General features: G+C 52.5%; 2 protein-coding genes across 3 annotated transcripts in view; both read left to right on the plus strand.

Annotated features, from left to right (window-relative positions):
• Positions 1-8,197, plus strand: part of cpxm1a (carboxypeptidase X (M14 family), member 1a) — a 74,136-nt gene extending 65,939 nt beyond the window's left edge. Inside the window, exon 14 of one of the 2 annotated variants that reach the window (XM_063047236.1) lies at positions 7,927-8,197. In XM_063047236.1, the coding sequence (XP_062903306.1) occupies positions 7,927-7,946 (20 nt within the window). In that variant the 3' untranslated portion in view covers positions 7,947-8,197. Of the gene's footprint in view, positions 1-2,129; positions 3,238-7,926 lie in introns of those variants that run through there. The other variant, XM_063047234.1, reaches the window with a different exon arrangement.
• A 5,381-nt stretch (positions 8,198-13,578) lies between these two features.
• LOC134346013 (basic proline-rich protein-like) lies at positions 13,579-15,156 on the plus strand. Its single transcript, XM_063047353.1, has one exon. The coding sequence runs from the start codon at positions 13,579-13,581 to the stop codon at positions 15,154-15,156; it is 1,578 nt and encodes a 525-aa protein (XP_062903423.1).
• Positions 15,157-22,495: the final 7,339 nt, after the last annotated feature.

Genomic DNA, 22,495 nt, shown 5'->3' on the forward strand with positions numbered 1-22,495 from the left:
AGGGATTACTGGGTTGTTGATTGGACACGGCATCAAAGGTTACAGGGAGAAGGCCAGGAACTGGGGTTGAAGAGGAGGGGGAGAAAAGGATCAGCCATGATTGAATGGTGGAGCAGACTTGATTGGCCAAATGGCCTAATTCTGCTCCTATGTTTTATGGTCTTATATTAGTCCCCCTCCAGTTTAGGTGCAGGCTGTCCCTTCTGTACAGGACCCACCTTCCCTGGAAGAGAGCCCAATGATCCAAAAATCTTATACCCTCTTTCCTACACCAACACCTTAGCCACATATTAAACTGTATAAACTTCTGAGTTCTGGCCTCACTAGCAGGTGGCCAGGTAGCAATCCTGAGATCACAACCCCGGAAGTCCTGCTCTTTAACTTAGAACCTGACTCCCAGAGATCCCTATCCAGAATGTCGTCACTTGTCTTGCCCATGTCATTGGTACCTTCATGGACCACGACTTCTGGCTGTTCACCCTCCCACTTAAGACTCGATCCAGCATTCTGGCTCCAGGGAGGCAATGTACCATCCGGGAATTTTGGTCTCGACCACAGAACCTCCTGTCCATTCCCTGACTAACAAATCCTCTACCACCACAGTATGCCTCTTCTTCCCCCTTCCTGTCCGAGTCACAGAGGCAGGCTCAGTGCCAGAGACCTGACCACCGTGACTTTGCAATATTATGTCGCCCCCTCCCCCCCCCGACAGTATCCAGAGTGGTATACCTGTTGTTCAGGGGTACTCTGCACTGGCTCCTTAACCCCTTTCCCCTTCCTGACTGTCACCCAGTTTCCTGTGTCCAGCACCTTGGGTTTAACTCCCTGTCTATATGTCCAATCTATCACCCCCTCAGCCTCCCGAATGATCCGGAGTTCATCCAGTTCCAGCTCCAACTCCTTAACGTGGAGTGCTAGAAGCTGCAACTGGATGCACTTCTCAATTGCAGTTGTAGTCACCAGGGTCAATGGATGTTTCCCTGTCTTCCCACATCCCACAAGAGGAGCATTTCAGTAACCTGCCTGGCTTCTCTACTGTCCTAGTTGACCAGATAGAAAGAAGAAAAGGAAAAGACTGGAGCTTTTCTTTGTTTTCTCTGACTGAAGCCTCTCTTCACTGAGGCCTCGAAGAGTTAAAGGGTCAAGATCATCTCTCTGACCCTGTCCACTCTGACTGCGTCCACTGCAATGATGGCCACTGTGCTTGCCCTTGCCTTTCTTTAATTTGATTTTAGTAATCAATCCCAAACGCCGATTTCTTGTTGGTCAGAGTTCTTTTACTTTGTAGCGACCTGCCACTGCTCTTTGTCCTTGGACAGTGGAGCTGATTGAAGTCGTCTCCTCTCCCAACTTCCATGTCTGGATTGGCTGCTGATTATAAAGATTGTGATGATTGTATAAACCTCCACCCTCAGCTTCCTGTGACCAAGCCTGGCCATCTCTCCTTACAACAATTTCTCTGTAGTCGTGGCAACACGCTGGTGAACTTCTCTGCCCTTCCTCAGCCCCTTCTACCCCACCCTTCCCACTCCCAGGTCAGTCCGCAGTCTCTGACATATCGAACGTTCAATATATACCAATGTATCAGGGTTATTCACGGTGCAGACCGAGGGACATTTGGTGAAAAGTAAATTTATTATCACAGTACCGATATGTCACCATATGCACCCCGAGATTCATTTTCCTGCAGGCATTCTCAATAAATTCAATCACCATAATAGAATCAATGAAAGACCAGCATGCAAAAGACAACAAACTATGCAAATACAAAAAGAAAAAATAAGAATAAGAAGAAATCAATATCGAGAAGATGAGATGCAGAGTCCTTGGAAGTGAGTGCGTAGGTTGTGAGAACAGTTCAGAGAAGGGGTAGTGAAGTTGAGTGAAGTCATCTCCTTTGGTTCGAGAGCTGACTGTTTAGAGTGAAGAGAGCATGGTCTGGGTTGTGGGAGTCCCCGATGATGGACGCTGCTCCCTTGCGACAGTGCACTGTGCAGATGAGCTCGGAGTTTGCAGTGCCTGGGGAGGGGAAGCTGTGGTGTTGGGTTGGTGAGGAGGGGGTGGGGTGGTCTGGTATGGTATCTGGGTGGTGGTGCCCAACCCCTGAGCCTTCCCTCTTCTGTCCGCAGCTGCCAGCGGTGACTACTGGCGACTGCTGAACCCCGGCCGTTACGAGGTGACGGTGAAAGCGGCGGGGTTCGTCCCATCCAGCCAGACCTGCTCCGTCGGTTACGACAGACAGCCGACCATCTGTGACTTCCAGCTGAGCCGCCGGCCGGCGGGTGGGCGGGTTCCCAGGGGGAGGGGGGCTGTCCGCAGGAGGTCCCAGGTGCACTGAGTCCCACCCGCACAGGGCAGCTGGCCTGTCCCTGGAACCACCTCCCCTGAACCCCAACCCCAGAAGCCAAGGCACCCACTTACTCACAGCACCAGAAGACCCAAACCCCATATTCTGGTGCTCAGGGACAGGGGAGGGCCATTCTGCCCATCGAACCCTGTCCGTGGGCTAGGAGGTGCCTGTTTGACATTAAAGATCTGAGATTGTTTAAGGTAATTTCCGAAACACAAGTGTAAAGGAGAACGAAATAATAAATATCAATACATAAAACAGCCTATATACATGGATTGATTATATGTCCATAAAATGATGCTCGGCACAGGAGTGTCTGTACATAAGGTGGCTCTGACAGGACATTATAAAGTCGTGGTGGTGTGTAGTGGGTGATTAGTTGGGGGAGGTGTTGATCAGCCTCACTGCTTGGGGAAAGTCACTGTTTTTGAGTCTGGTGGTCCTGGTGTGGATGTTTGCAGCCTCCTCCCTGATGGGAGTGGGACAGACTGTCCATGATCCTTCGTGATGTTATTGGCCCCTTTCGGGCACCTTTCTGTATAATTGTCCTTGATGGTGGGTAGGCTAGTGCTGATGAAGCATTGGGCAGTTTTGACCTCCCTGTCTGTAACAGTGCAATTTCCATACCATGTAGTGACGCATGTTGTTGGGAAGCTCACATGCGCACAGGCTGGTCACCCCCCTCCCCCACAGTATTGTTCAGATAAGACCCTTCAGCCCACATGTCTCTGCTACCACAAGAACTCCATCTGGACCAATCCCATGCTCTGGCTCCTGGGTCCACAGCACCTTTCAGCGGGTGTCCAGCTCCTGTGTACCTGCTCCTTCTGCTCACACCCTCCACCAGCACGTGCTGATGACCCCACGGACACACTGAGCACTCACTGCGCATCTCCGGGGAGTCCCTCTCATATCCTCTCACTGTCTGTGGGAACAAAGGGAGAAGTCATGCTGTGTTCACTGATGTCCAGAGACCCTACAGCAAAAGAATCAATAAAGTCTCTCAGTTACTCGTCCAGCTCATTCCCAAGAAGCCACCACACCACGGGCACTCGCACGACATGTATACTCGCTTCCGGTCAACTTGTGCAGAGTCACACCTCCAATGCACACAGATCAGAGTTCGATAGGACAGAAACACGTCCTATGGCCCACCGGCTTCCCTCCACACTAATTCCATTTGCTTCCAGTAAGACCACGTCCATCTGTGCAACACACCGAGGTGAAGAGGAATACACAACTTATCCATAAACGACAGAGGACAGTGGTTACACTATTACCCATAGACGACAGAGGGCAGTGGTTACACTTGTGATGATATCCTGAGTTACTCATTATGGACTGCACTTTTAAAAAGAGAGAGTGCAGCTGTACAGCACAAACAGCTTGTTACCGAGAGAGAGGGGTGAAGATGGCTCACAGTTTGTTTGGGATTTCTGCAAGGACACTGCCAGCTTCTGAGTTCCTACAGAGAGAGAAGGGAGGAGCTACTTGATGGACAGCTGGTGTTCAGCACAACAGTATTTAAACCAGCGTAGTTGCTTGTTTCACAGGACGCACAGAAAAAGGGACACATAGATGCACTAAGGTGTGGTGAAATTGCCACTACACTTTCAGGTGCCCAATAGTGTGGGACTGAGGATCGATTGTGATTTGGATTTAAGTGAGGGAGAGTTGCGCAGCGTCAGCCTCACTCTTCCCAATTCCCATCTGGATCCAGTGGCAAGACAGAGTCTAGACGGCTGGAGATGGGACTAGGCGCAGTGGATGACCAGGACATCTTCTGTGTCTTATCCTGCTCTACACGTTCCACGACGCTTGCAGAGACCGCCTTCTTGACCGTTGGACCTTCCATCGGTCTCGTTCGCTCAATCCACCAGAGTCTGTCTTCACATGCTGGGATAGACAACTCCCTATCTCACCGAGGGTTTGAGACCCGTCGGCTACCCTCACCTGGTTTAGCTGGTTTGTTGAAGCCGTTGCCCGGGGTGTGGCCGCTGTCGCATGCAAACAGCTATGAGGAGCCACAGGTGAGAGCTGAGTGCCAGGTGGGGACCAAAAGTGGACTAACCGCCTTGAAAAGGACACGATGTGTTCCCTGAGCAGAGGTGCTACCCCTCCCTGACACCCTATACACCTCATTTCCACACCTGTATATGCATAAACTCTGCTAACCTGTTTGATTCATCTAGTTTTATATTACTATATTGCATAGTTACTAATAAAAATAGTATTAGTAAACTGCAAAAGCAGACTCCAGGTGTGTTCCATTTCTGCTGGTTCTTTTAACCCGTTATGGGGTACGTAACACACTATTACCCAATAGCAACAGAGGAAAGAAAAGATGAATTATGAAAGGAAGTTGGTAATTAACATTAAAAAGGATACTAAAAGTTTTTTAAAATTTATGAAGGGTAAAAGAGTGACATGGGTAGATATAGGACCAACTGAAAATGATGCTGGAGAAATTATAATGCATAATAAAGAGATGGCAGAGGAATTAAATGAGTATTTTGCATCAGTCTTCACAGTGGAAGACATTAGCAACATACCTGATAGCCAGAGGTCTCAGGGAATAGAATTAGGTACAGTCAAGATTACTGGAGAGGAAGTGCTTGGGAAGCTAAATGGACTAAGAATAGATAAGTCTCCCGGACCGGATGAGGTGCACCCATGGGTTCTGAAGGAGGTGGCTTTGGAGATTGTGGAGGCATTGGAAATTATCTTCCAGGAATCAATAGACTCTGGCATGGTTCCAGAGGACTGGAAGGTCGCAAAAGTAGTTCCGCTGTTTAAGAAAGGAGGGAGGCAGCAAAAAGAAAATTACAGACCTATTAGTCTGACATCGGTAGTTGGAAAGTTATTGGAGTCGATCCTCAAGGACGAGGTTATGAAATACCGCGAGGTGCATGACAACATAGGCCCAAGCCAGCATGGTTCTGCCTCACCAACCTATTGGAATTTTTTGAGTAATCTCAAATAAGATTGACAGGGGAGAGGCTATGGATGTTATGTATTTGGATTTTCAAAAGGCCTTCGATAAGGTACAGCAGAAGAGGCTGCTTAATAAGATGAGAGCCCATGGAATTACAGGAAAGGTATTGGAATGGGTGGAGCATTGGCTGATAGGCAGAAAGCAAAGGGTGGGAATAAAGGGATCCTACTCTGATTGCTTGCCGGTTACTAGTGGTGTTCCACAGGGGTCGGTGTTGGGGCCACTTCTTTTTACAATGTATATCAATGATTTAGTTTATGGATTAAATGGTTTTGTGGCTAAGTTTGTGGATGATACCAAGATAGGTGGAGGAGCAGGAAGTGTTGAAGAAATGGAAAGGTTGCAGAGAGACTTAGTCAGTTTAGGAGAGTGGGCAAAGAAATGGTAGATGAAATACAATGTTGAAAATGTACGGTTGTACATTTTGGCAGAAGAAATAATCGGGTAGATTATTATTTAGATGGGGAGAAAATTCAAAAATTGGAAGTGCAAAGGGACTTGGGGGTCCTCGTGCAGGACACCCTAAAGGTTAACCACCAGGTTGGATCGGCAGTAAGGAAAGCAAATGCTATGTTGGCATTCATTTCAAGAGGAATACTGTACAAGAGTAAGGAGGTGTTGATGAGGCTCTATGGGGCACTGGTGAGACCTCATTTGGAATACTGTGTGCAGTTTTGGGCCCCCTATCTTAGAAGGGTTGTACTGATGTTGGAGAGAGTTCAGAGAAGATTTACCAGGATGATTCCTGGAATACAGGGGCTAACATATGACGAGTGTTTGTCCGGTCTTGGACTGTATTCATTAGAGTGTAGAAGAATTAGAGGGGATCTCATAGAAACATTTCGAATGTTGAAAGGGTTGGACAGAGTAGATGTGGAAAGGCTGTTTCCCTTGGTGGGTGAGTCCAGGACAAGAGGCCACAGTCTTAGAATTAGAGGTTACCCATTTAAAACAGAGATGAGGAAAATTTTTTTAGCCAGAGGGTCGTGGATTTATGGAATTCATTGCCACATACAGCTGTGGAGGACCGATCATTGAGGGCTGAAGTTGGTGGTCTGTCTGAGTGGTGCGACGTGGTTTAATGTGCTGGATCTGAGGAGTGGATGTTGACAGATCCTGATGAGTGAGGCTGACGAGGAGAAAACGGCCGTTATAGGTCCCCTCGGATTGTTCCGGTCCGAAAAGATGCCGCAGGGCATATCCGATCCCCTGCAGCCTTCTCCATGGGAAGACCATGGGGGATGTGGACTTGTGTGGAGTTTTGGTGTATTTGGATGATGTCCTAGCATTGGGATTCGCCTTGGAAGACTATGAAGCGAGACGAGTGAGGAATCCCGGGCGACTAGGGGTTAACGAAGTAAAACTTCCTTTGGACAAGTGCCAGGTCTGGAGAACGGCGCAGCTCCTGCGTGTGTGGTTGAGAGAGGAGATTTGCACCGCTGAACTGAACGCTCAGAAATGCAGGCTGGAGATGGAGTGCTGCAATTTTGGGACAACCATTGAAGAATTGGAGTCCACGCTCGTGAAAGTGGAGACGGAGAAACGGAATTCCGAGCCGAAACTGCGGTCATGTACTGATGAATTAATCCAGAGAGACGAAATAATGACCAACCTTCGAAAGGATCAGCAGAAACTCAAGACATCGATCCAGAACAGATTGGAAGAAGCTGGTGGTGTAATTGCGTCCCGGGTGGAGATGGACATGAAGCGTGGGGCAGGACTGCTGAGACTGGGGCGAGAATTGGAGGAGTCAGTGAAGAAGCTGACATCTCGACTGCAGGATGCTGAAGAGGCTGCAGAGGCAGCCCGGGCTAAGTGCTTCAGTTTGGAGAAAATCAAACAGCAGCTACTGATTGAGGGAATGAGGAAGAATACGGATTTGAAGGATGATGTGCTGGATGTGTGGTACATGCTGCCTTTCGCTAACTTCCCCTTCATTGAGGAAGAGACTTTTGGCCCTTCACCCACTGAGTCAGGGGTAGTGGAGAGGGCTATCTGTGGGCAGCCTGGGTTACAGCAGGATCAGGAAGGAAAAGAAGCGGGGCCCTGGACACGGGACAGGGGACTTCGAGTTGCAGTGGGGGCATGAGTCAGAGATTGAGAGAGGATTTGGCAAGCAGACCCGAGTTACCCCAGTAGTGTCCGAGCCTTAAGGGTTTAGGTGAGGGGGTACGGAGGTCTCGGAGGATTAGGAAACTCCCAGATAGGTTGGCCTGTGTAGCGCCTGAGGAACAGGGCGTAAGGTCTACTGTTTGGGGAGCAAAGTGACTTTCTGTACCTAGATTGGGTTTTTTGCGTCTGCAGGAAGGGTTGGCAAGTTATTTAGAAGTCATGAGGACAGGACTAAATTTGGTGGGGGGAGAGTGTAAGGGGTTTCTTCTTTTATGTTACTGCTAAGGCTAATAAAATGGCTTCTTTGTTATGTTCTAATAAAATGGCTTCTCTGTAATGTTAACTGCTGAGTTAACGGTAACAGCTTGTTTGGGTTATAATTACTGATAACGGGAATTGTGTTCATTTGCTAACCAATTGGGATAGATGTTATTCTTTCTTGTGTGTCTGTAAGCTATTGTCTTCGCAGGCTTTGGTCAGAAGGCGTGATGGGGACAGAGGGAGGAGACGTGATGAAAGAGGTGCTGTAAACTGGGCGAGGATCGGACCCAAGAGGGAGTCCGAGTCCCAGGGCTTTTCAGGAGAACCAAAGAGGAATGGTGGAAAGAAGACTCCGTTAATTGAACTCCAACGGTTGTGCACGAAGTGGTTGAACTCTGATAAGTTTGGCACCTTTTACTTTCCTTTTATATTGTATCTCTATTAATTACATAGTTCCAGTAAGATCTATAAAGTGTAATCTGTAAATCGTACATTGCGTGCTGTCTGTTAATTGGCGGTGTGGGGTACATCACACAGCATCCACACAAACTTGATTACCCAGTTTGGCGGGGCCGAAGGCTGCTCCCCGTAGATGAAAGCCAGCTGAGCGAGCCTGAGGCTGACCAGGGGGCTACACACTATTACTCAAAAGTGACAGAGGGCAGTGGCTACACCATTACGCAATAGCCACAGAGGACAGTGGTTACACCATTACCCATAGATGACAGAGGACAGTGGTTACACTATTACCCACGGACGACAGAGGACAGTGGTTACACTATTACCCACGGACGACAGAGGACAGTGGTTACACTATTACCCATAGACGACAGAGGACAGTGGTTACACTATTACCCATAGACGACAGAGGACAGTGGTTACACTATTACCCACGGACAACAGAGGACAGTGGTTACACTATTACCCATAGACGACAGAGGACAGTGGTTACACCATTACCCATAGACGACAGAGGACAGTGGTTACACTATTACCCACGGACGACAGAGGACAGTGGTTACACTATTACCCATAGACGACAGAGGACAGTGGTTACACTATTACCCATAGACGACAGAGGACAGTGGTTACACCATTACCCATAGATGACAGAGGACAGTGGTTACACTATTACCCACGGACGACAGAGGACAGTGGTTACACCATTACCCATAGATGACAGAGGACAGTGGTTACACTATTACCCATAGACGACAGAGGACAGTGGTTACACTATTACCCATAGACGACAGAGGACAGTGGTTACACCATTACCCACAGACGACAGAGGACAGTGGTTACACTATTACCCACGGACGACAGAGGACAGTGGTTACACTATTACCCATAGACGACAGAGGACAGTGGTTACACTATTACCCATAGACGACAGAGGACAGTGGTTACACCATTACCCATAGATGACAGAGGACAGTGGTTACACTATTACCCACGGACGACAGAGGACAGTGGTTACACTATTACCCACGGACGACAGAGGACAGTGGTTACACCATTACCCATAGATGACAGAGGACAGTGGTTACACTATTACCCATAGACAACAGAGGACAGTGGTTACACTATTACCCATAGACGACAGAGGACAGTGGTTACACTATTACCCACGGACAACAGAGGACAGTGGTTACACCATTACCCATAGATGACAGAGGACAGTGGTTACACTATTACCCATAGACGACAGAGGACAGTGGTTACACCATTACCCATAGATGACAGAGGACAGTGGTTACACTATTACCCATAGACGACAGAGGACAGTGGTTACACTATTACCCACGGACAACAGAGGACAGTGGTTACACCATTACCCATAGATGACAGAGGACAGTGGTTACACTATTACCCATAGACGACAGAGGACAGTGGTTACACTATTACCCATAGACGACAGAGGACAGTGGTTACACCATTACCCATAGATGACAGAGGACAGTGGTTACACTATTACCCACGGACGACAGAGGACAGTGGTTACACTATTACCCATAGATGACAGAGGACAGTGGTTACACTATTACCCATAGACGACAGAGGACAGCGGTTACACTATTACCAACAGACTACAGAAGGCAGTGTAACCTCTAGACGGCAGAGGACAGTGCTTGAAGTGTTGGAGAGCATGGGAACAAGAGGAAGGTGATGTGCAACACACAAAAGTTGCTGGAGGAACTCAGCAGACCTTTCGGAAACGTCGACTGTAGATGCTGCCTGGCCTACTGAGTTCCTCCAGCATTTTGTGTGTGCTGCTTGGATTTCCAGCATCTGCACATTTTCTCTTGTGAAGGTGATGGGCGGGTGGGGGAGGGAGGATGAAGTAAGAAGATGGGAGGTGAGAGGAGGAAGAGGTGAAAGGCTAGAGAGGCAGGGAACCAGACAGAGGAGATGGGTAGGTGAGGAAAGAAGGTGGGATATGAACAAGACTGGGGATTGGAAAAAGAGGGAGGGGGAGTAGAAATTACTAGAAGTTGGAGAAATCGACGCTCAGACGCTCATGCCTTCAGGTTGGAGGCTACCTAGTCGGTGTTACTTCTCCATCCCAAGTTTGGCTCCATTGTGGTAGAAGAGGGGCCATGGACAGCTATGTCAGAATTGGAATGGGAAGCTGAATTGAAATGGCTGGCCGTTGGGAAATCCTGGTTGTTGCAGAAATCGAATACTTCCTTTTGGAGTCGTATGAAGAACACAGGCTTTTCTCAGCATGAGAGGAGTTCACGATGATCAGAGGCAAAGATTGAGGATGGGTGGAGACTGCCTCCCAGGGTGAAAATGGCTAATATGAGGAGGGCATCATTTTGAATTTGGAGGAATGTATGGGGGTGGGATGTCAGAGGTGTTTGTTTTACACCAGGAGTGGCAGATGCGTAGAGGCAGATACATTTGGGACAATTATAAGTCTCTTAGGCACATGGATGGCAGAAAAATGGAGGGCAATGTAGGAGAGGTTAGATTGATCTTAGAGTAGGTTTAAAAGTCGCCACAACATTGTGCATGCCATCAGGTTGGAGGGTACCGAGACGGAATATCAGGTGTTGCTCCTCCACCCGAGTGTGGCAGAAGAGGAGGCCATGGACTGACGTGTCGGAACAGGAATGGGGATAGGAGTAAAATGATTGGTCATTTCTGTCACTCGCAGGGATAAGTGCCAGGAGGGAGATCAGCTGTTACAGTGAGTGAAGGAAGCAACCCAAGTGCAGGACACAGGCACGGAGATACAGTTTGGATGCTTACACAGGCGTAAACGCCGAACAGCAAACAGGAGGGATCTTGACACGGAGCCCTGATACAGAGCCTTGACTCAGAGAGATGGAGTCTCATAGGTAAACCTTGAAAATGGGGCTAAACTTAGAACAAACGGTTCTAAACGGTCGGGAAACGTAGCTATCTCACAGGAAAAAGACCAACGAACTGGTGACTAGTGGTTGTGACACCGGGGTTCTTATACTGCAGGTGTGCTGTCATCAAAGCGAATTAGAAGTAATTGGGAAATAAACAGTCGGAACTGTGGCACAATCAACGGAAGTTAGGAGCAAGGTAGGGAATAAACGATTGGGACCATGACAGTAACTCCCCCTTGTGGGAGCCTCCAGGTGAACCACCAGGCTTGTCAATAGACAATAGGTGCAGGAGTAGGCCATTTGGCCCTTCGAGACAGCAGCTCCATTCACTGTGATCACGGCTGATCATCCACAATCAGTATCCAATTCCTGCCTTATCCCCATAACCTTTGATTCCGCCATCTTTAAGAGCTCTATCCAGCTCTTTCTTGAAAGCATCCAGAGACTTGGCCTCCACAGCCTTCTGGGACAGAGCATTCCACAGATCCACAACTCTCTGGCCGAAAAAGGTTTTCCTCAACTCCCTTCTAAATGGCCTACCCCTTATTCTTAAACTGTGGCCTCTGGTTCTGGACTCACCCATCAGCGGGAACATGCTTCCTGCCTCTAGCGTGTCCAATCCTTTAATAATCTTATGTTTCAATCAGATCCCCTCTCATTCTTCTAAATTCCAGTGTATACAAGCCCAGTCGCTCCAATCTTCCAACATGTGACAGTCCCACCATCCCTGGAATTAACCTTGTGAACCTACGCTGCACTCCCTCAATAGCAAGAATGTCCTTCCTCAAATTTGGAGACCAAAACTGCACACAATACTCCAGGTATGGCCTCACCAGGGCCCTGTACAGCTGCAGAAGGACCTCTTTGCTCCTATACTCAATTCCCCTTGTTATGAAGGCCAGCATGCCATTAGCTTTCTTCACTGTCTGCTGTACTTGCATGTTTACTTTCAGTGACTGATGTACAAGATCTCATTGTACTTCCCTTTTTCCTAACTAAAATGACCTCATATAGCGCTCTTTAGAGCAGCACAGTTCTTAGCCTATTCAGCCAAGAGGGTGAGAAACCTTTACCAGAATTGCCAGGATTTTATGGAGGGTCCAAAGAGAGCATGCCCTGGGTGGTGCCGGTCGCTGATGATGGATGCTACTTTCCTGTGACAGTGCTTCCTCTAGATGTGCTCAATGGCAGGGAGGGCTTTATCTGAGATGGACTGGGCTCTATCCACTACTTTTGGTACAAGTTTCCATTCAAGGGCACTGGTGTTTCCATACCCGGCTCTGATGCAGCCAGTCAATATACCCTCCACTGCACATCTATAGAAGTGTGTCAAAGTTTTAAATGTCATGCCAAATTTTCACAAACCTCTAAGGAAGTAGAGACACTGACACACTCATTGAGACAGACACTAACATGCTCACACAGACACACACCAACACACTTGTAGTGAGACAGACTGACACACTCATGCACACAATAACACTAATAAAGACACTCACAGTGAGACAGACACTATCACGCTCATACAGACACACAGTCACAGAGGCAGACACTGACACACACATATAAACACACGCACCAGTCAGCGAGGCGCGGCCACGTAGCGCCGGAAGCCGAGCGCGGAGCGACCCGGAAGTGTTCACCCGGAGCCGGGCGAAGTTCAGTCGGAGCGGCCGCAGTAGAGGTGAGGTCCTGGAGTGAGCGGGAGGAGGTACCGGCTGACCGCAGCAGTCAGAGGCAGAAGGAGGAGGAGGGATAGGAGGGGTAGGAGGTACGCAGGGGAGGGAGGAGTTTGGGGAAGGGGAAGGATGGGCAGCGTTGCGGATTGGGGGAGGGGATGTGCTGGGGAGGGGGAGGAGGGAGGGTAGGTGAGCGAGCGGGGAGGTTGGGGTGAGGGAGGGGAGGGACTGGGGGGTATCTGGCAGCGGTAGGGTGGGGAGATTGAGGAGTGGGGCTGGGAGGGTGACTGAGGGGTGGAGGGCGGGGACAGGAAGGATTGAGAGCGGGGAGGAGAGGTGATTGAGAGGGGCAGGAGGGGCCATTGACCGACTGATGGAGGGAGGGAGAAGAGAATAAGGGTGGCCTGGATTACGGGGAGTATAAAGCAGTGATGGAGCTGAGGGTGGAGAGGACAAGGTGACAGAGGAAACCAGGCCCATGGCAACCTCCCTGTTAATCCACGGCCCTCCCAGAGCCTCAGATTTGGCAATCGTATCAGCTCCTCATTACCCTCCGTGTAAAGAAGTTACCTGTCTGGTATATCTTATGTATTTGTTTCTTGTAGCTTTGGACTCTCCAAGACTATGGTCTCCATAGACCCATAAGACATGAGAGCAGAATAAGGCCATTCAGCCCATTGAGTCTGCTCCACCATTCCATCATGGCTGATCCCAGATCCCACTCTAGCCCACACACCTGCCTTTTGTCATGTCCTTTGATGCCCTGACCGATCAGGAAACTATCAACTTCTACCTTGAATACACACAGACTTGGTCTCAATGCAGTCTCTGGCAGAGCGTTCCATAGACTTACCACTCTCTCGTACACTCCCACTGCCCAGACTGGACACACCCCACGCCCAGACCGTACACTCCCCACCGCCCAGACCAGACACCCCCACCACCCAGACCGGACACCCCCACCGCCCGGACTGTAACCCAGACCGGACACTACCATCGCCCAGACCGGACAGGTCCCACCGCCCGGACCGGACCGGACCCTCCCCACCGCCCGGACCGGACCGGACCCTCCCCACCGCCCGGACCGGACCGGACCCTCCCCACTGCCCGGACCGGACCCTCCCCACCGCCCGCACCGGACCGGACCCTCCCCCCCGCCCGGACCGGACCGGACCCTCCCCACCGCCCGGACCCGACCGGACACCCCCACCGCCCGGACCGGACACCCCCACCGCCCGGACCGTATACCCAGATTGGACACCCCCACCACCCAGACCCGACACTCCCACCGCACGGACCGGACACCCCCACCGCCTGGAATGTACACCCAGACCGGACACCCCCACCGCCCAGACCGGACACCCCCACCGCCCGGACCGTACACCCAGACCAGACACTACCATCGCCCAGACCGGACACACCCCAGCACCCAGACTGGCCACCCCCACCGCCCGGACCGGACACTCCCCACCGCCCGGACCGGACACTCCCCACCGCCCGGACCGGACACCCCCACCGCCCGGACCGTATACCCAGATTGGACACCCCCACCACCCAGACCCGACACTCCCACCGCACGGACCGGACACCCCCACCGCCTGGACCGTACACCCAGACCGGACACCCCCACCACCCGGACCGTACACCCAGACCAGACACTACCATCGCCCAGACCGGACACACCCCAGCACCCAGACCGGCCACCCCCACCGCCCGGACCGGACACCCCCACCGCCCAGACCGTACACCCAGACTGGACACTCCCACCGCCCGGTCCGGACACTCCCACTGCCCGGACCGGACACCCCCACAGTCCGGACCGTATACCCAGATTGGACACCCCCACCACCCAGACCCGACACTCCCACCGCCCGGACCAGACACCTCCACCGCCTGGACCGTACACCCAGAGCGGACACTACCGTCGCCCAGACCGGACACACTCCAGCACCCAGACCGGACACCCCCACCGCCCGGACCGGACACCACCACTGCCCGGACCGCACACCCAGACCAGACGCTCCCACCGCACGGACCGGACACTCCCACCACCAGGACCGTACACCCAGACCGGACGCCCCCACCACCCAGACCGGACTCCCCCACCGCCCGGACCGGACACCCAGACCGGACACCCCCACTGCCCAGACCGGACACCCCCACCGCCCGGACCGTACACCCAGACCGGACGCTCCCACCGCCCAGACCGGACACCCCCACCATCCAGACTGGACACCCCCACCACCCAGACCGGACTCCCCCACCGCCCGGACCGGACACCCAGACCGGACACCCCCACTACCCGGACCGGACACCCCCACCGCCCGGACTGTACACCCAGACCGGACACACCAGCACCCAGACCGGGCACCCCCACCGCCCGGACCGTACACCTAGACCGGACACTCCCACCACCCAGATGGACGTCCCCACCGCCCAGATCGCACGATCACACCGCCCAGACCATGCACCCAGAACGGACCCTCCCAGGGCCCGGACCGGACGCTCCCACCGCCCAGACCGGACACCCACCACCCAGACCGGACACTCCCACCATCCAGACTGGACACCCCCACCACCCAGACCGGACTCCCCCACCGCCCGGACCGGACACCCAGACCGGACACCCCCACTACCCGGACCGGACACCCCCACCGCCCGGACTGTACACCCAGACCGGACACACCAGCACCCAGACCGGGCACCCCCACCGCCCGGACCGTACACCTAGACCGGACACTCCCACCACCCAGATGGACGTCCCCACCGCCCAGATCGCACGATCACACCGCCCAGACCATGCACCCAGAACGGACCCTCCCAGGGCCCGGACCGGACGCTCCCACCGCCCAGACCGGACACCCACCACCCAGACCGGACACTCCCACCACCTGGAACTCCCACTCAGACAGCATTCTCACACCACTCAGATGTCCGCACACTTGCAACAGCCAGACACACGATCTCAGTGAACATGACACTCATTTTGAATGGACTCCACCCCAATCAGCTGAGTTACAACTTCTCCTACCGACCATCGCTTACGCTCCTCCCCGTAACCATCTCTGTCTCTCCCACTGCCATACTTCTGACATCAGTCTCTATTAAACCCTCTTAAACCCGTCACCTCAATCCCTCCCTCACCATCCTTCTGACATCAGTCTCTATCAAACCCTCCCAAACCCGTCACCTCAATCCCTCCCTCCCCATCCTTCCGACATCAGTCTCTATCAAACCCTCCCAAACCCGTCACCTCAATCCCTCCCTCACCATCTTTCCGACATCAGTCTCTATCAAACCCTCCCAAACCCGTCACCTCAATCCCTCACACCCCATCCTTCCGACATCAGTCTCTATCAAATGCTCCCAAACCCGTCACCTCAATCCCTCCCTCACCATCCTTCCGACATCAGTCTCTATCAAACCCTCCCAAACCCGTCACCTCAATCCCTCACTCACCATCCTTCCGACATCAGTCTCTATCAAACCCTCCCAAACCCGTCACCTCAATCCCTCACCATCCTCCGACATCAGTCTCTATCAAAACCGTCACCTCAATCCCTCCCATCCTTCCGACATCAGTCTCTATCAAACCCTCCCAAACCCGTCACCTCAATCCCTCACCATCCTCCGACATCAGTCTCTATCAAACCGTCACCTCAATCCCTCACCATCCTTCCGACATCAGTCTCTATCAAACCCTCCCAAACCCGTCACCTCAATCCCTCCCTCACCATCCTTCCGACATCAGTCTCTATCAAACCCTCCCAAACCCGTCACCTCAATCCCTCCCTCACCATCCTTCCGACATCAGTCTCTATCAAACCCTCCCAAACCCGACATCTCAATCCCTCCCTCCCCATCCTTCCGACATCAGTCTCTCTCAAACCCTCACAAACCAGTCACCTCAATCCCTCCCACCCCATCCATCCGACATCAGTCTCTATCAAACCCTCCCAAACCCGTCACCTCAATCCCTCACCATCCTCCCGACATCAGTCTCTATCAAACCGTCCCAAACCCGTCACCTCAATCCCTCCCTCACCATCCTTCCGACATCAGTCTCTATCAAACCCACCCAAACCCGTCACCTCAATCCCTCCCTCACCATCCTTCCGACATCAGTCTCTATCAAACCCTCCCAAACCCGTCACCTCAATCCCTCCCTCACCATCCTTCCGACATCAGTCTCTATCAAACCCTCCCAAACCCGTCACCTCAATCCCTCACCTCACCATCCTTCCGACATCAGTCTCTATCAAACCCTCCCAAACCCGTCACCTCAATCCCTCCCTCACCATCCTTCCGACATCAGTCTCTATCAAACCCTCCCAAACCCGTCACCTCAATCCCTCCCTCACCATCCTTCCGACATCAGTCTCTATCAAACCCTCCCAAACCCGTCACCTCAATCCCTCCCTCACCATCCTTCCGACATCAGTCTCTATCAAACCCTCCCAAACCCGTCACCTCAATCCCTCCCCACCATCCTTCCGACATCAGTCTCTATCAAACCCTCCCAAACCCGTCACTCAATCCCTCCCTCACCATCCTTCCGACATCAGTCTCTATCAAACCCTCCCAAACCCATCACCTCAATCCCTCCCTCACCATCCTTCCGACATCAGTCTCTATCAAACCGTCCCAAACCCGTCTCCTCAATCCCTCCCTCACCATCCTTCCGACATCAGTCTCTATCAAACCCTCCCAAACCCGTCACCTCAATCCCTCCCTCACCATCCTTCCGACATCAGTCTCTATCAAACCCTCCCAAACCCGTCACCTCAATCCCTCCCTCACCATCCTTCCGACATCAGTCTCTATCAAACCCTCCCAAACCCGTCACCTCAATCCCTCCCACCCCATCCTTCCGACATCAGTCTCTATCAAACCCTCCCAAACCCGTCACCTCAATCCCTCCCTCACCATCCTTCCGACATCAGTCTCTATCAAACCCTCCCAAACCCGTCACCTCAATCCCTCACCATCCTTCCGACATCAGTCTCTATCAAACCCTCCCAAACCCGTCACCTCAATCCCTCCCTCACCATCCTTCCGACATCAGTCTCTATCAAACCCTCCCAAACCCGTCACCTCAATCCCTCCCTCACCATCCTTCCGACATCAGTCTCTATCAAACCCTCCCAAACCCGTCACCTCAATCCCTCCCTCACCATCCTTCCGACATCAGTCTCTATCAAACCCTCCCAAACCCGTCACCTCAATCCCTCACCATCCTCCCGACATCAGTCTCTATCAAACCGTCCCAAACCCGTCTCCTCAATCCCTCCCTCACCATCCTTCCGACATCAGTCTCTATCAAACCCTCCCAAACCCGTCACCTCAATCCCTCCCTCACCATCCTTCCGACATCAGTCTCTATCAAACCCTCCCAAACCCGTCACCTCAATCCCTCCCTCACCATCCTTCCGACATCAGTCTCTATCAAACCCTCCCAAACCCGTCACCTCAATCCCTCCCTCACCATCCTTCCGACATCAGTCTCTATCAAACCCTCCCAAACCCGTCACCTCAATCCCTCCCTCACCATCCTTCCGACATCAGTCTCTATCAAACCCTCCCAAACCCGTCACCTCAATCCCTCCCTCACCATCCTTCCGACATCAGTCTCTATCAAACCCTCCCAAACCCGTCACCTCAATCCCTCCCTCACCATCCTTCCGACATCAGTCTCTATCAAACCCTCCCAAACCCGTCACCTCAATCCCTCCCTCACCATCCTTCCGACATCAGTCTCTATCAAACCCTCCCAAACCCGTCACCTCAATCCCTCCCTCACCATCCTTCCGACATCAGTCTCTATCAAACCCTCCCAAACCCGTCACCTCAATCCCTCCCTCACCATCCTTCCGACATCAGTCTCTATCAAACCCTCCCAAACCCGTCACCTCAATCCCTCCCTCACCATCCTTCCGACATCAGTCTCTATCAAACCCTCCCAAACCCGTCACCTCAATCCCTCCCCTCCCATCCTTCCGACATCAGTCTCTATCAAACCCTCCCAAACCCGTCACCTCAATCCCTCCCTCACCATCCTTCCGACATCAGTCTCTATCAAACCCTCCCAAACCCGTCACCTCAATCCCTCCCTCACCATCCTTCCGACATCAGTCTCTATCAAACCCTCCCAAACCCGTCATCCTCGAATCCCTCCCCATCCCCTCACCATCCCTCCTCACCCATCCTTCCGACATCAGTCTCTATCAAACCCTCCCAAACCCTCACCTCAATCCCTCCCTCCCCATCCTTCCGACATCAGTCTCTATCAAACCCTCCCAAACCCGTCACCTCAATCCCTCCCTCACCATCCTTCCGACATCAGTCTCTATCAAACCCTCCCAAACCCGTCACCTCAATCCCTCCCTCACCATCCTTCCGACATCAGTCTCTATCAAACCCTCCCAAACCCGTCACCTCAATCCCTCCCTCACCATCCTTCCGACATCAGTCTCTATCAAACCCTCCCAAACCGTCACCTCAATCCCTCCCTCACCATCCTTCCGACATCAGTCTCTATCAAACCCTCCCAAACCCGTCACCTCAATCCCTCCCTCACCCATCCTTCCGACATCAGTCTCTATCAAACCCTCCCAAACCCGTCACCTCAATCCCTCCCTCACCATCCTTCCGACATCAGTCTCTATCAAACCCTCCCAAACCCGTCACCTCAATCCCTCCCTCACCATCCTTCCGACATCAGTCTCTATCAAACCCTCCCAAACCCGTCACCTCAATCCCTCCCTCACCATCCTTCCGACATCAGTCTCTATCAAACCCTCCCAAACCCGTCACCTCAATCCCTCCCTCACCATCCTTCCGACATCAGTCTCTATCAAACCCTCCCAAACCCGTCACCTCAATCCCTCCCTCACCATCCTTCCGACATCAGTCTCTATCAAACCCTCCCAAACCCGTCACCTCAATCCCTCACACACCATCCTTCCGACATCAGTCTCTATCAAACCCTCCCAAACCCGTCACCTCAATCCCTCCCTCACCATCCTTCCGACATCAGTCTCTATCAAACCCTCCCAAACCCGTCACCTCAATACCTCCCTCACCATCCTTCCGACATCAGTCTCTATCAAACCCTCCCAAACCCGTCACCTCAATCCCTCCCTCACCATCCTTCCGACATCAGTCTCTATCAAACCCTCCCAAACCCGTCACCTCAATCCCTCCCTCACCATCCTTCCGACATCAGTCTCTATCAAACCCTCCCAAACCCGTCACCTCAATCCCTCCCTCACCATCCTTCCGACATCAGTCTCTATCAAACCCTCCCAAACCCGTCACCTCAATCCCTCCCTCACCATCCTTCCGACATCAGTCTCTATCAAACGCTCCCAAACCCGTCACCTCAATCCCTCCCTCACCATCCTTCCGACATCAGTCTCTCTCAAACCCTCCCAAACCCGTCACCTCAATCCCCCCCACCCCATCCTTCCGACATCAGCCTCTATCAAACTCTCCCAAACCCGTCACCTCAATCCCTCACCATCCTCCCGACATCAGTCTCTATCAAACCGTCCCAAACCTGTCTCTTCAATCCCTCCCTCACCATCCTACCGACATCAGTCTCTATCAAACCCACCCAAACCCGTCACCTCAATCCCTCCCTCACCATCCTTCCGACATCAGTCTCTATCAAACCCTCCCAAACCCGTCACCTCAATCCCTCCCTCACCATCCTTCCGACTCAGTCTCTATCAAACCCACCCAAACCCTCCCAAACCCGTCACCTCAATCCCTCACCATCCTCCCGACATCAGTCTCTATCAAACCCTCCCAAACCCGTCACCTCATCCCTCCCTCACCATCCTTCTGACATCAGTCTCTATCAAACCCTCCCAAACCCGTCATCTCAATCCCTCCCTCACCATCCTCCCGACATCAGTCTCTATCAAACCCTCCCAAACCCGTCACCTCAATCCCTCCCTCACCATCCTTCCGACATCAGTCTCTATCAAACCCTCCCAAACCCGTCACCTCAATCCCTCACCATCCTCCTGACATCAGTCTCTCCATCCGACATCAGTCTCTATCAAACCCTCCCAAACCCGTCACCTCAATCCCTCCCACCCCATCCATCCGACATCAGTCTCTATCAAACCCTCCCAAACCCGTCACCTCAATCCCTCCCTCACCATCCTTCCGACATCAGTCTCTATCAAACTCTCCCAAACCCATCACCTCAATCCCTCACACCCCATCCTTCCGACATCAGTCTCTATCAAACCTTCCCAAACCCGTCAACTCAATCCCTCCCTCACCATCCTTCCGACATCAGTCTCTCTCAAACCCTCCCAAACCCGTCACCTCAATCCCTCCCAACCCATCCTTCCGACATCAGTCTCTATCAAACCCTCCCAAACCCGTCACCTGAATCCCTCACCATCCTCCCGACATCAGTCTCTATCAAACCGTCACCTCAATCCCTCACCATCCTTCCGACATCAGTCTCTATCAAACCCTCCCAAACCCATCACCTCAATCCCTCACACCCCATCCTTCCGACATCAGTCTCTATCAAACCCTCCCAAACCCGTCACCTCAATCCCTCCCTCACAGTTCTTCCGACATCAGTCTGTATCAAACCCTCCCAAACCCGTCACCTCAATACCTCCCTCACCATCCTTCCGACATCAGTCTCTATCAAACCCTCCCAAACCCGTCACCTCAATCCCTCACCATCCTCCCGACATCAGTCTCTATCAAACCCTCCCAAACCCGTCACCTCAATCCCTCCCTCACCATCCTTCCGACATCAGTCTCTATCAAACCCTCCCAAACCCGTCACCTCAATCCCTCCCTCACCATCCTTCCGACATCAGTCTCTATCAAACCCTCCCAAACCCATCACCTCAATCCCTCACACCCCATCCTTCCGACATCAGTCTCTATCAAACCCTCCCAAACCCGTCACCTCAATCCCTCCCTCACCATCCTTCCGACATCAGTCTCTATCAAACCCTCCCAAACCCGTCACCTCAATCCCTCCCTCACCATCCTCCCGACATCAGTCTCTATCAAACCGTCCCAAACCCGTCTCCTCAATCCCTCCCTCACCATCCTTCCGACATCAGTCTCTATCAAACCCTCCCAAACCCGTCACCTCAATCCCTCCCACCCCATCCTTCCGACATCAGTCTCTATCAAACCCTCCCAAACCCGTCACCTCAATCCCTCCCTCACCATCCTTCCGACATCAGTCTCCATCAAACCCTGCCAAACCCGACACCTCAGTCCCTCCCAAACCATCCTTCCGACAACAGTCTCTATCAAACCCTCCCAAACCCATCACCTCAATCCCTCCCTCCCCATCCTTCCGACATCAGTCTCTATCAAAACCTCCCAAACCCGTCACCTCAATCGCTCCCTCACCATCCTTCCGACATCAGTCTCTATGAAACCCTACCAAACCTGTCACCTCAATCCCGCCCACCCCATCCTTCTGACATCAGTCTCTATCAAACCCTCCCAAACCCGTCATCTCAATCCCTCCCTCACCATCCTTCCGACATCAGTCTCTATCAAACCCTCCCAAACCCGTCACCACAATCCCTCCCTCACCATCCTTCCGACAGCAGTCTCAATCAAACCCACCCAAACCCGTCACCTCAATCCCTTCCTCACCATCCTTCCGACATCAGTCTCTATCAAACCCTCCCAATCCCGTCACCTCAATCCCTCCCTCACCATCCTTCCGACATCA

The sequence above is a fragment of the Mobula hypostoma genome, chromosome 4 (genome assembly GCF_963921235.1).
Source record: "Mobula hypostoma chromosome 4, sMobHyp1.1, whole genome shotgun sequence".
Lineage (NCBI taxonomy): Eukaryota > Metazoa > Chordata > Chondrichthyes > Myliobatiformes > Myliobatidae > Mobula > Mobula hypostoma.

What these genes read in the sequence shown, in the direction of transcription:
- LOC134346013 (XM_063047353.1), top strand. Translation starts at nt 13,579, where the DNA reads ATGCAGTCTCTGGCAGAGCGTTCCATAGACTTACCACTCTCTCGTACA.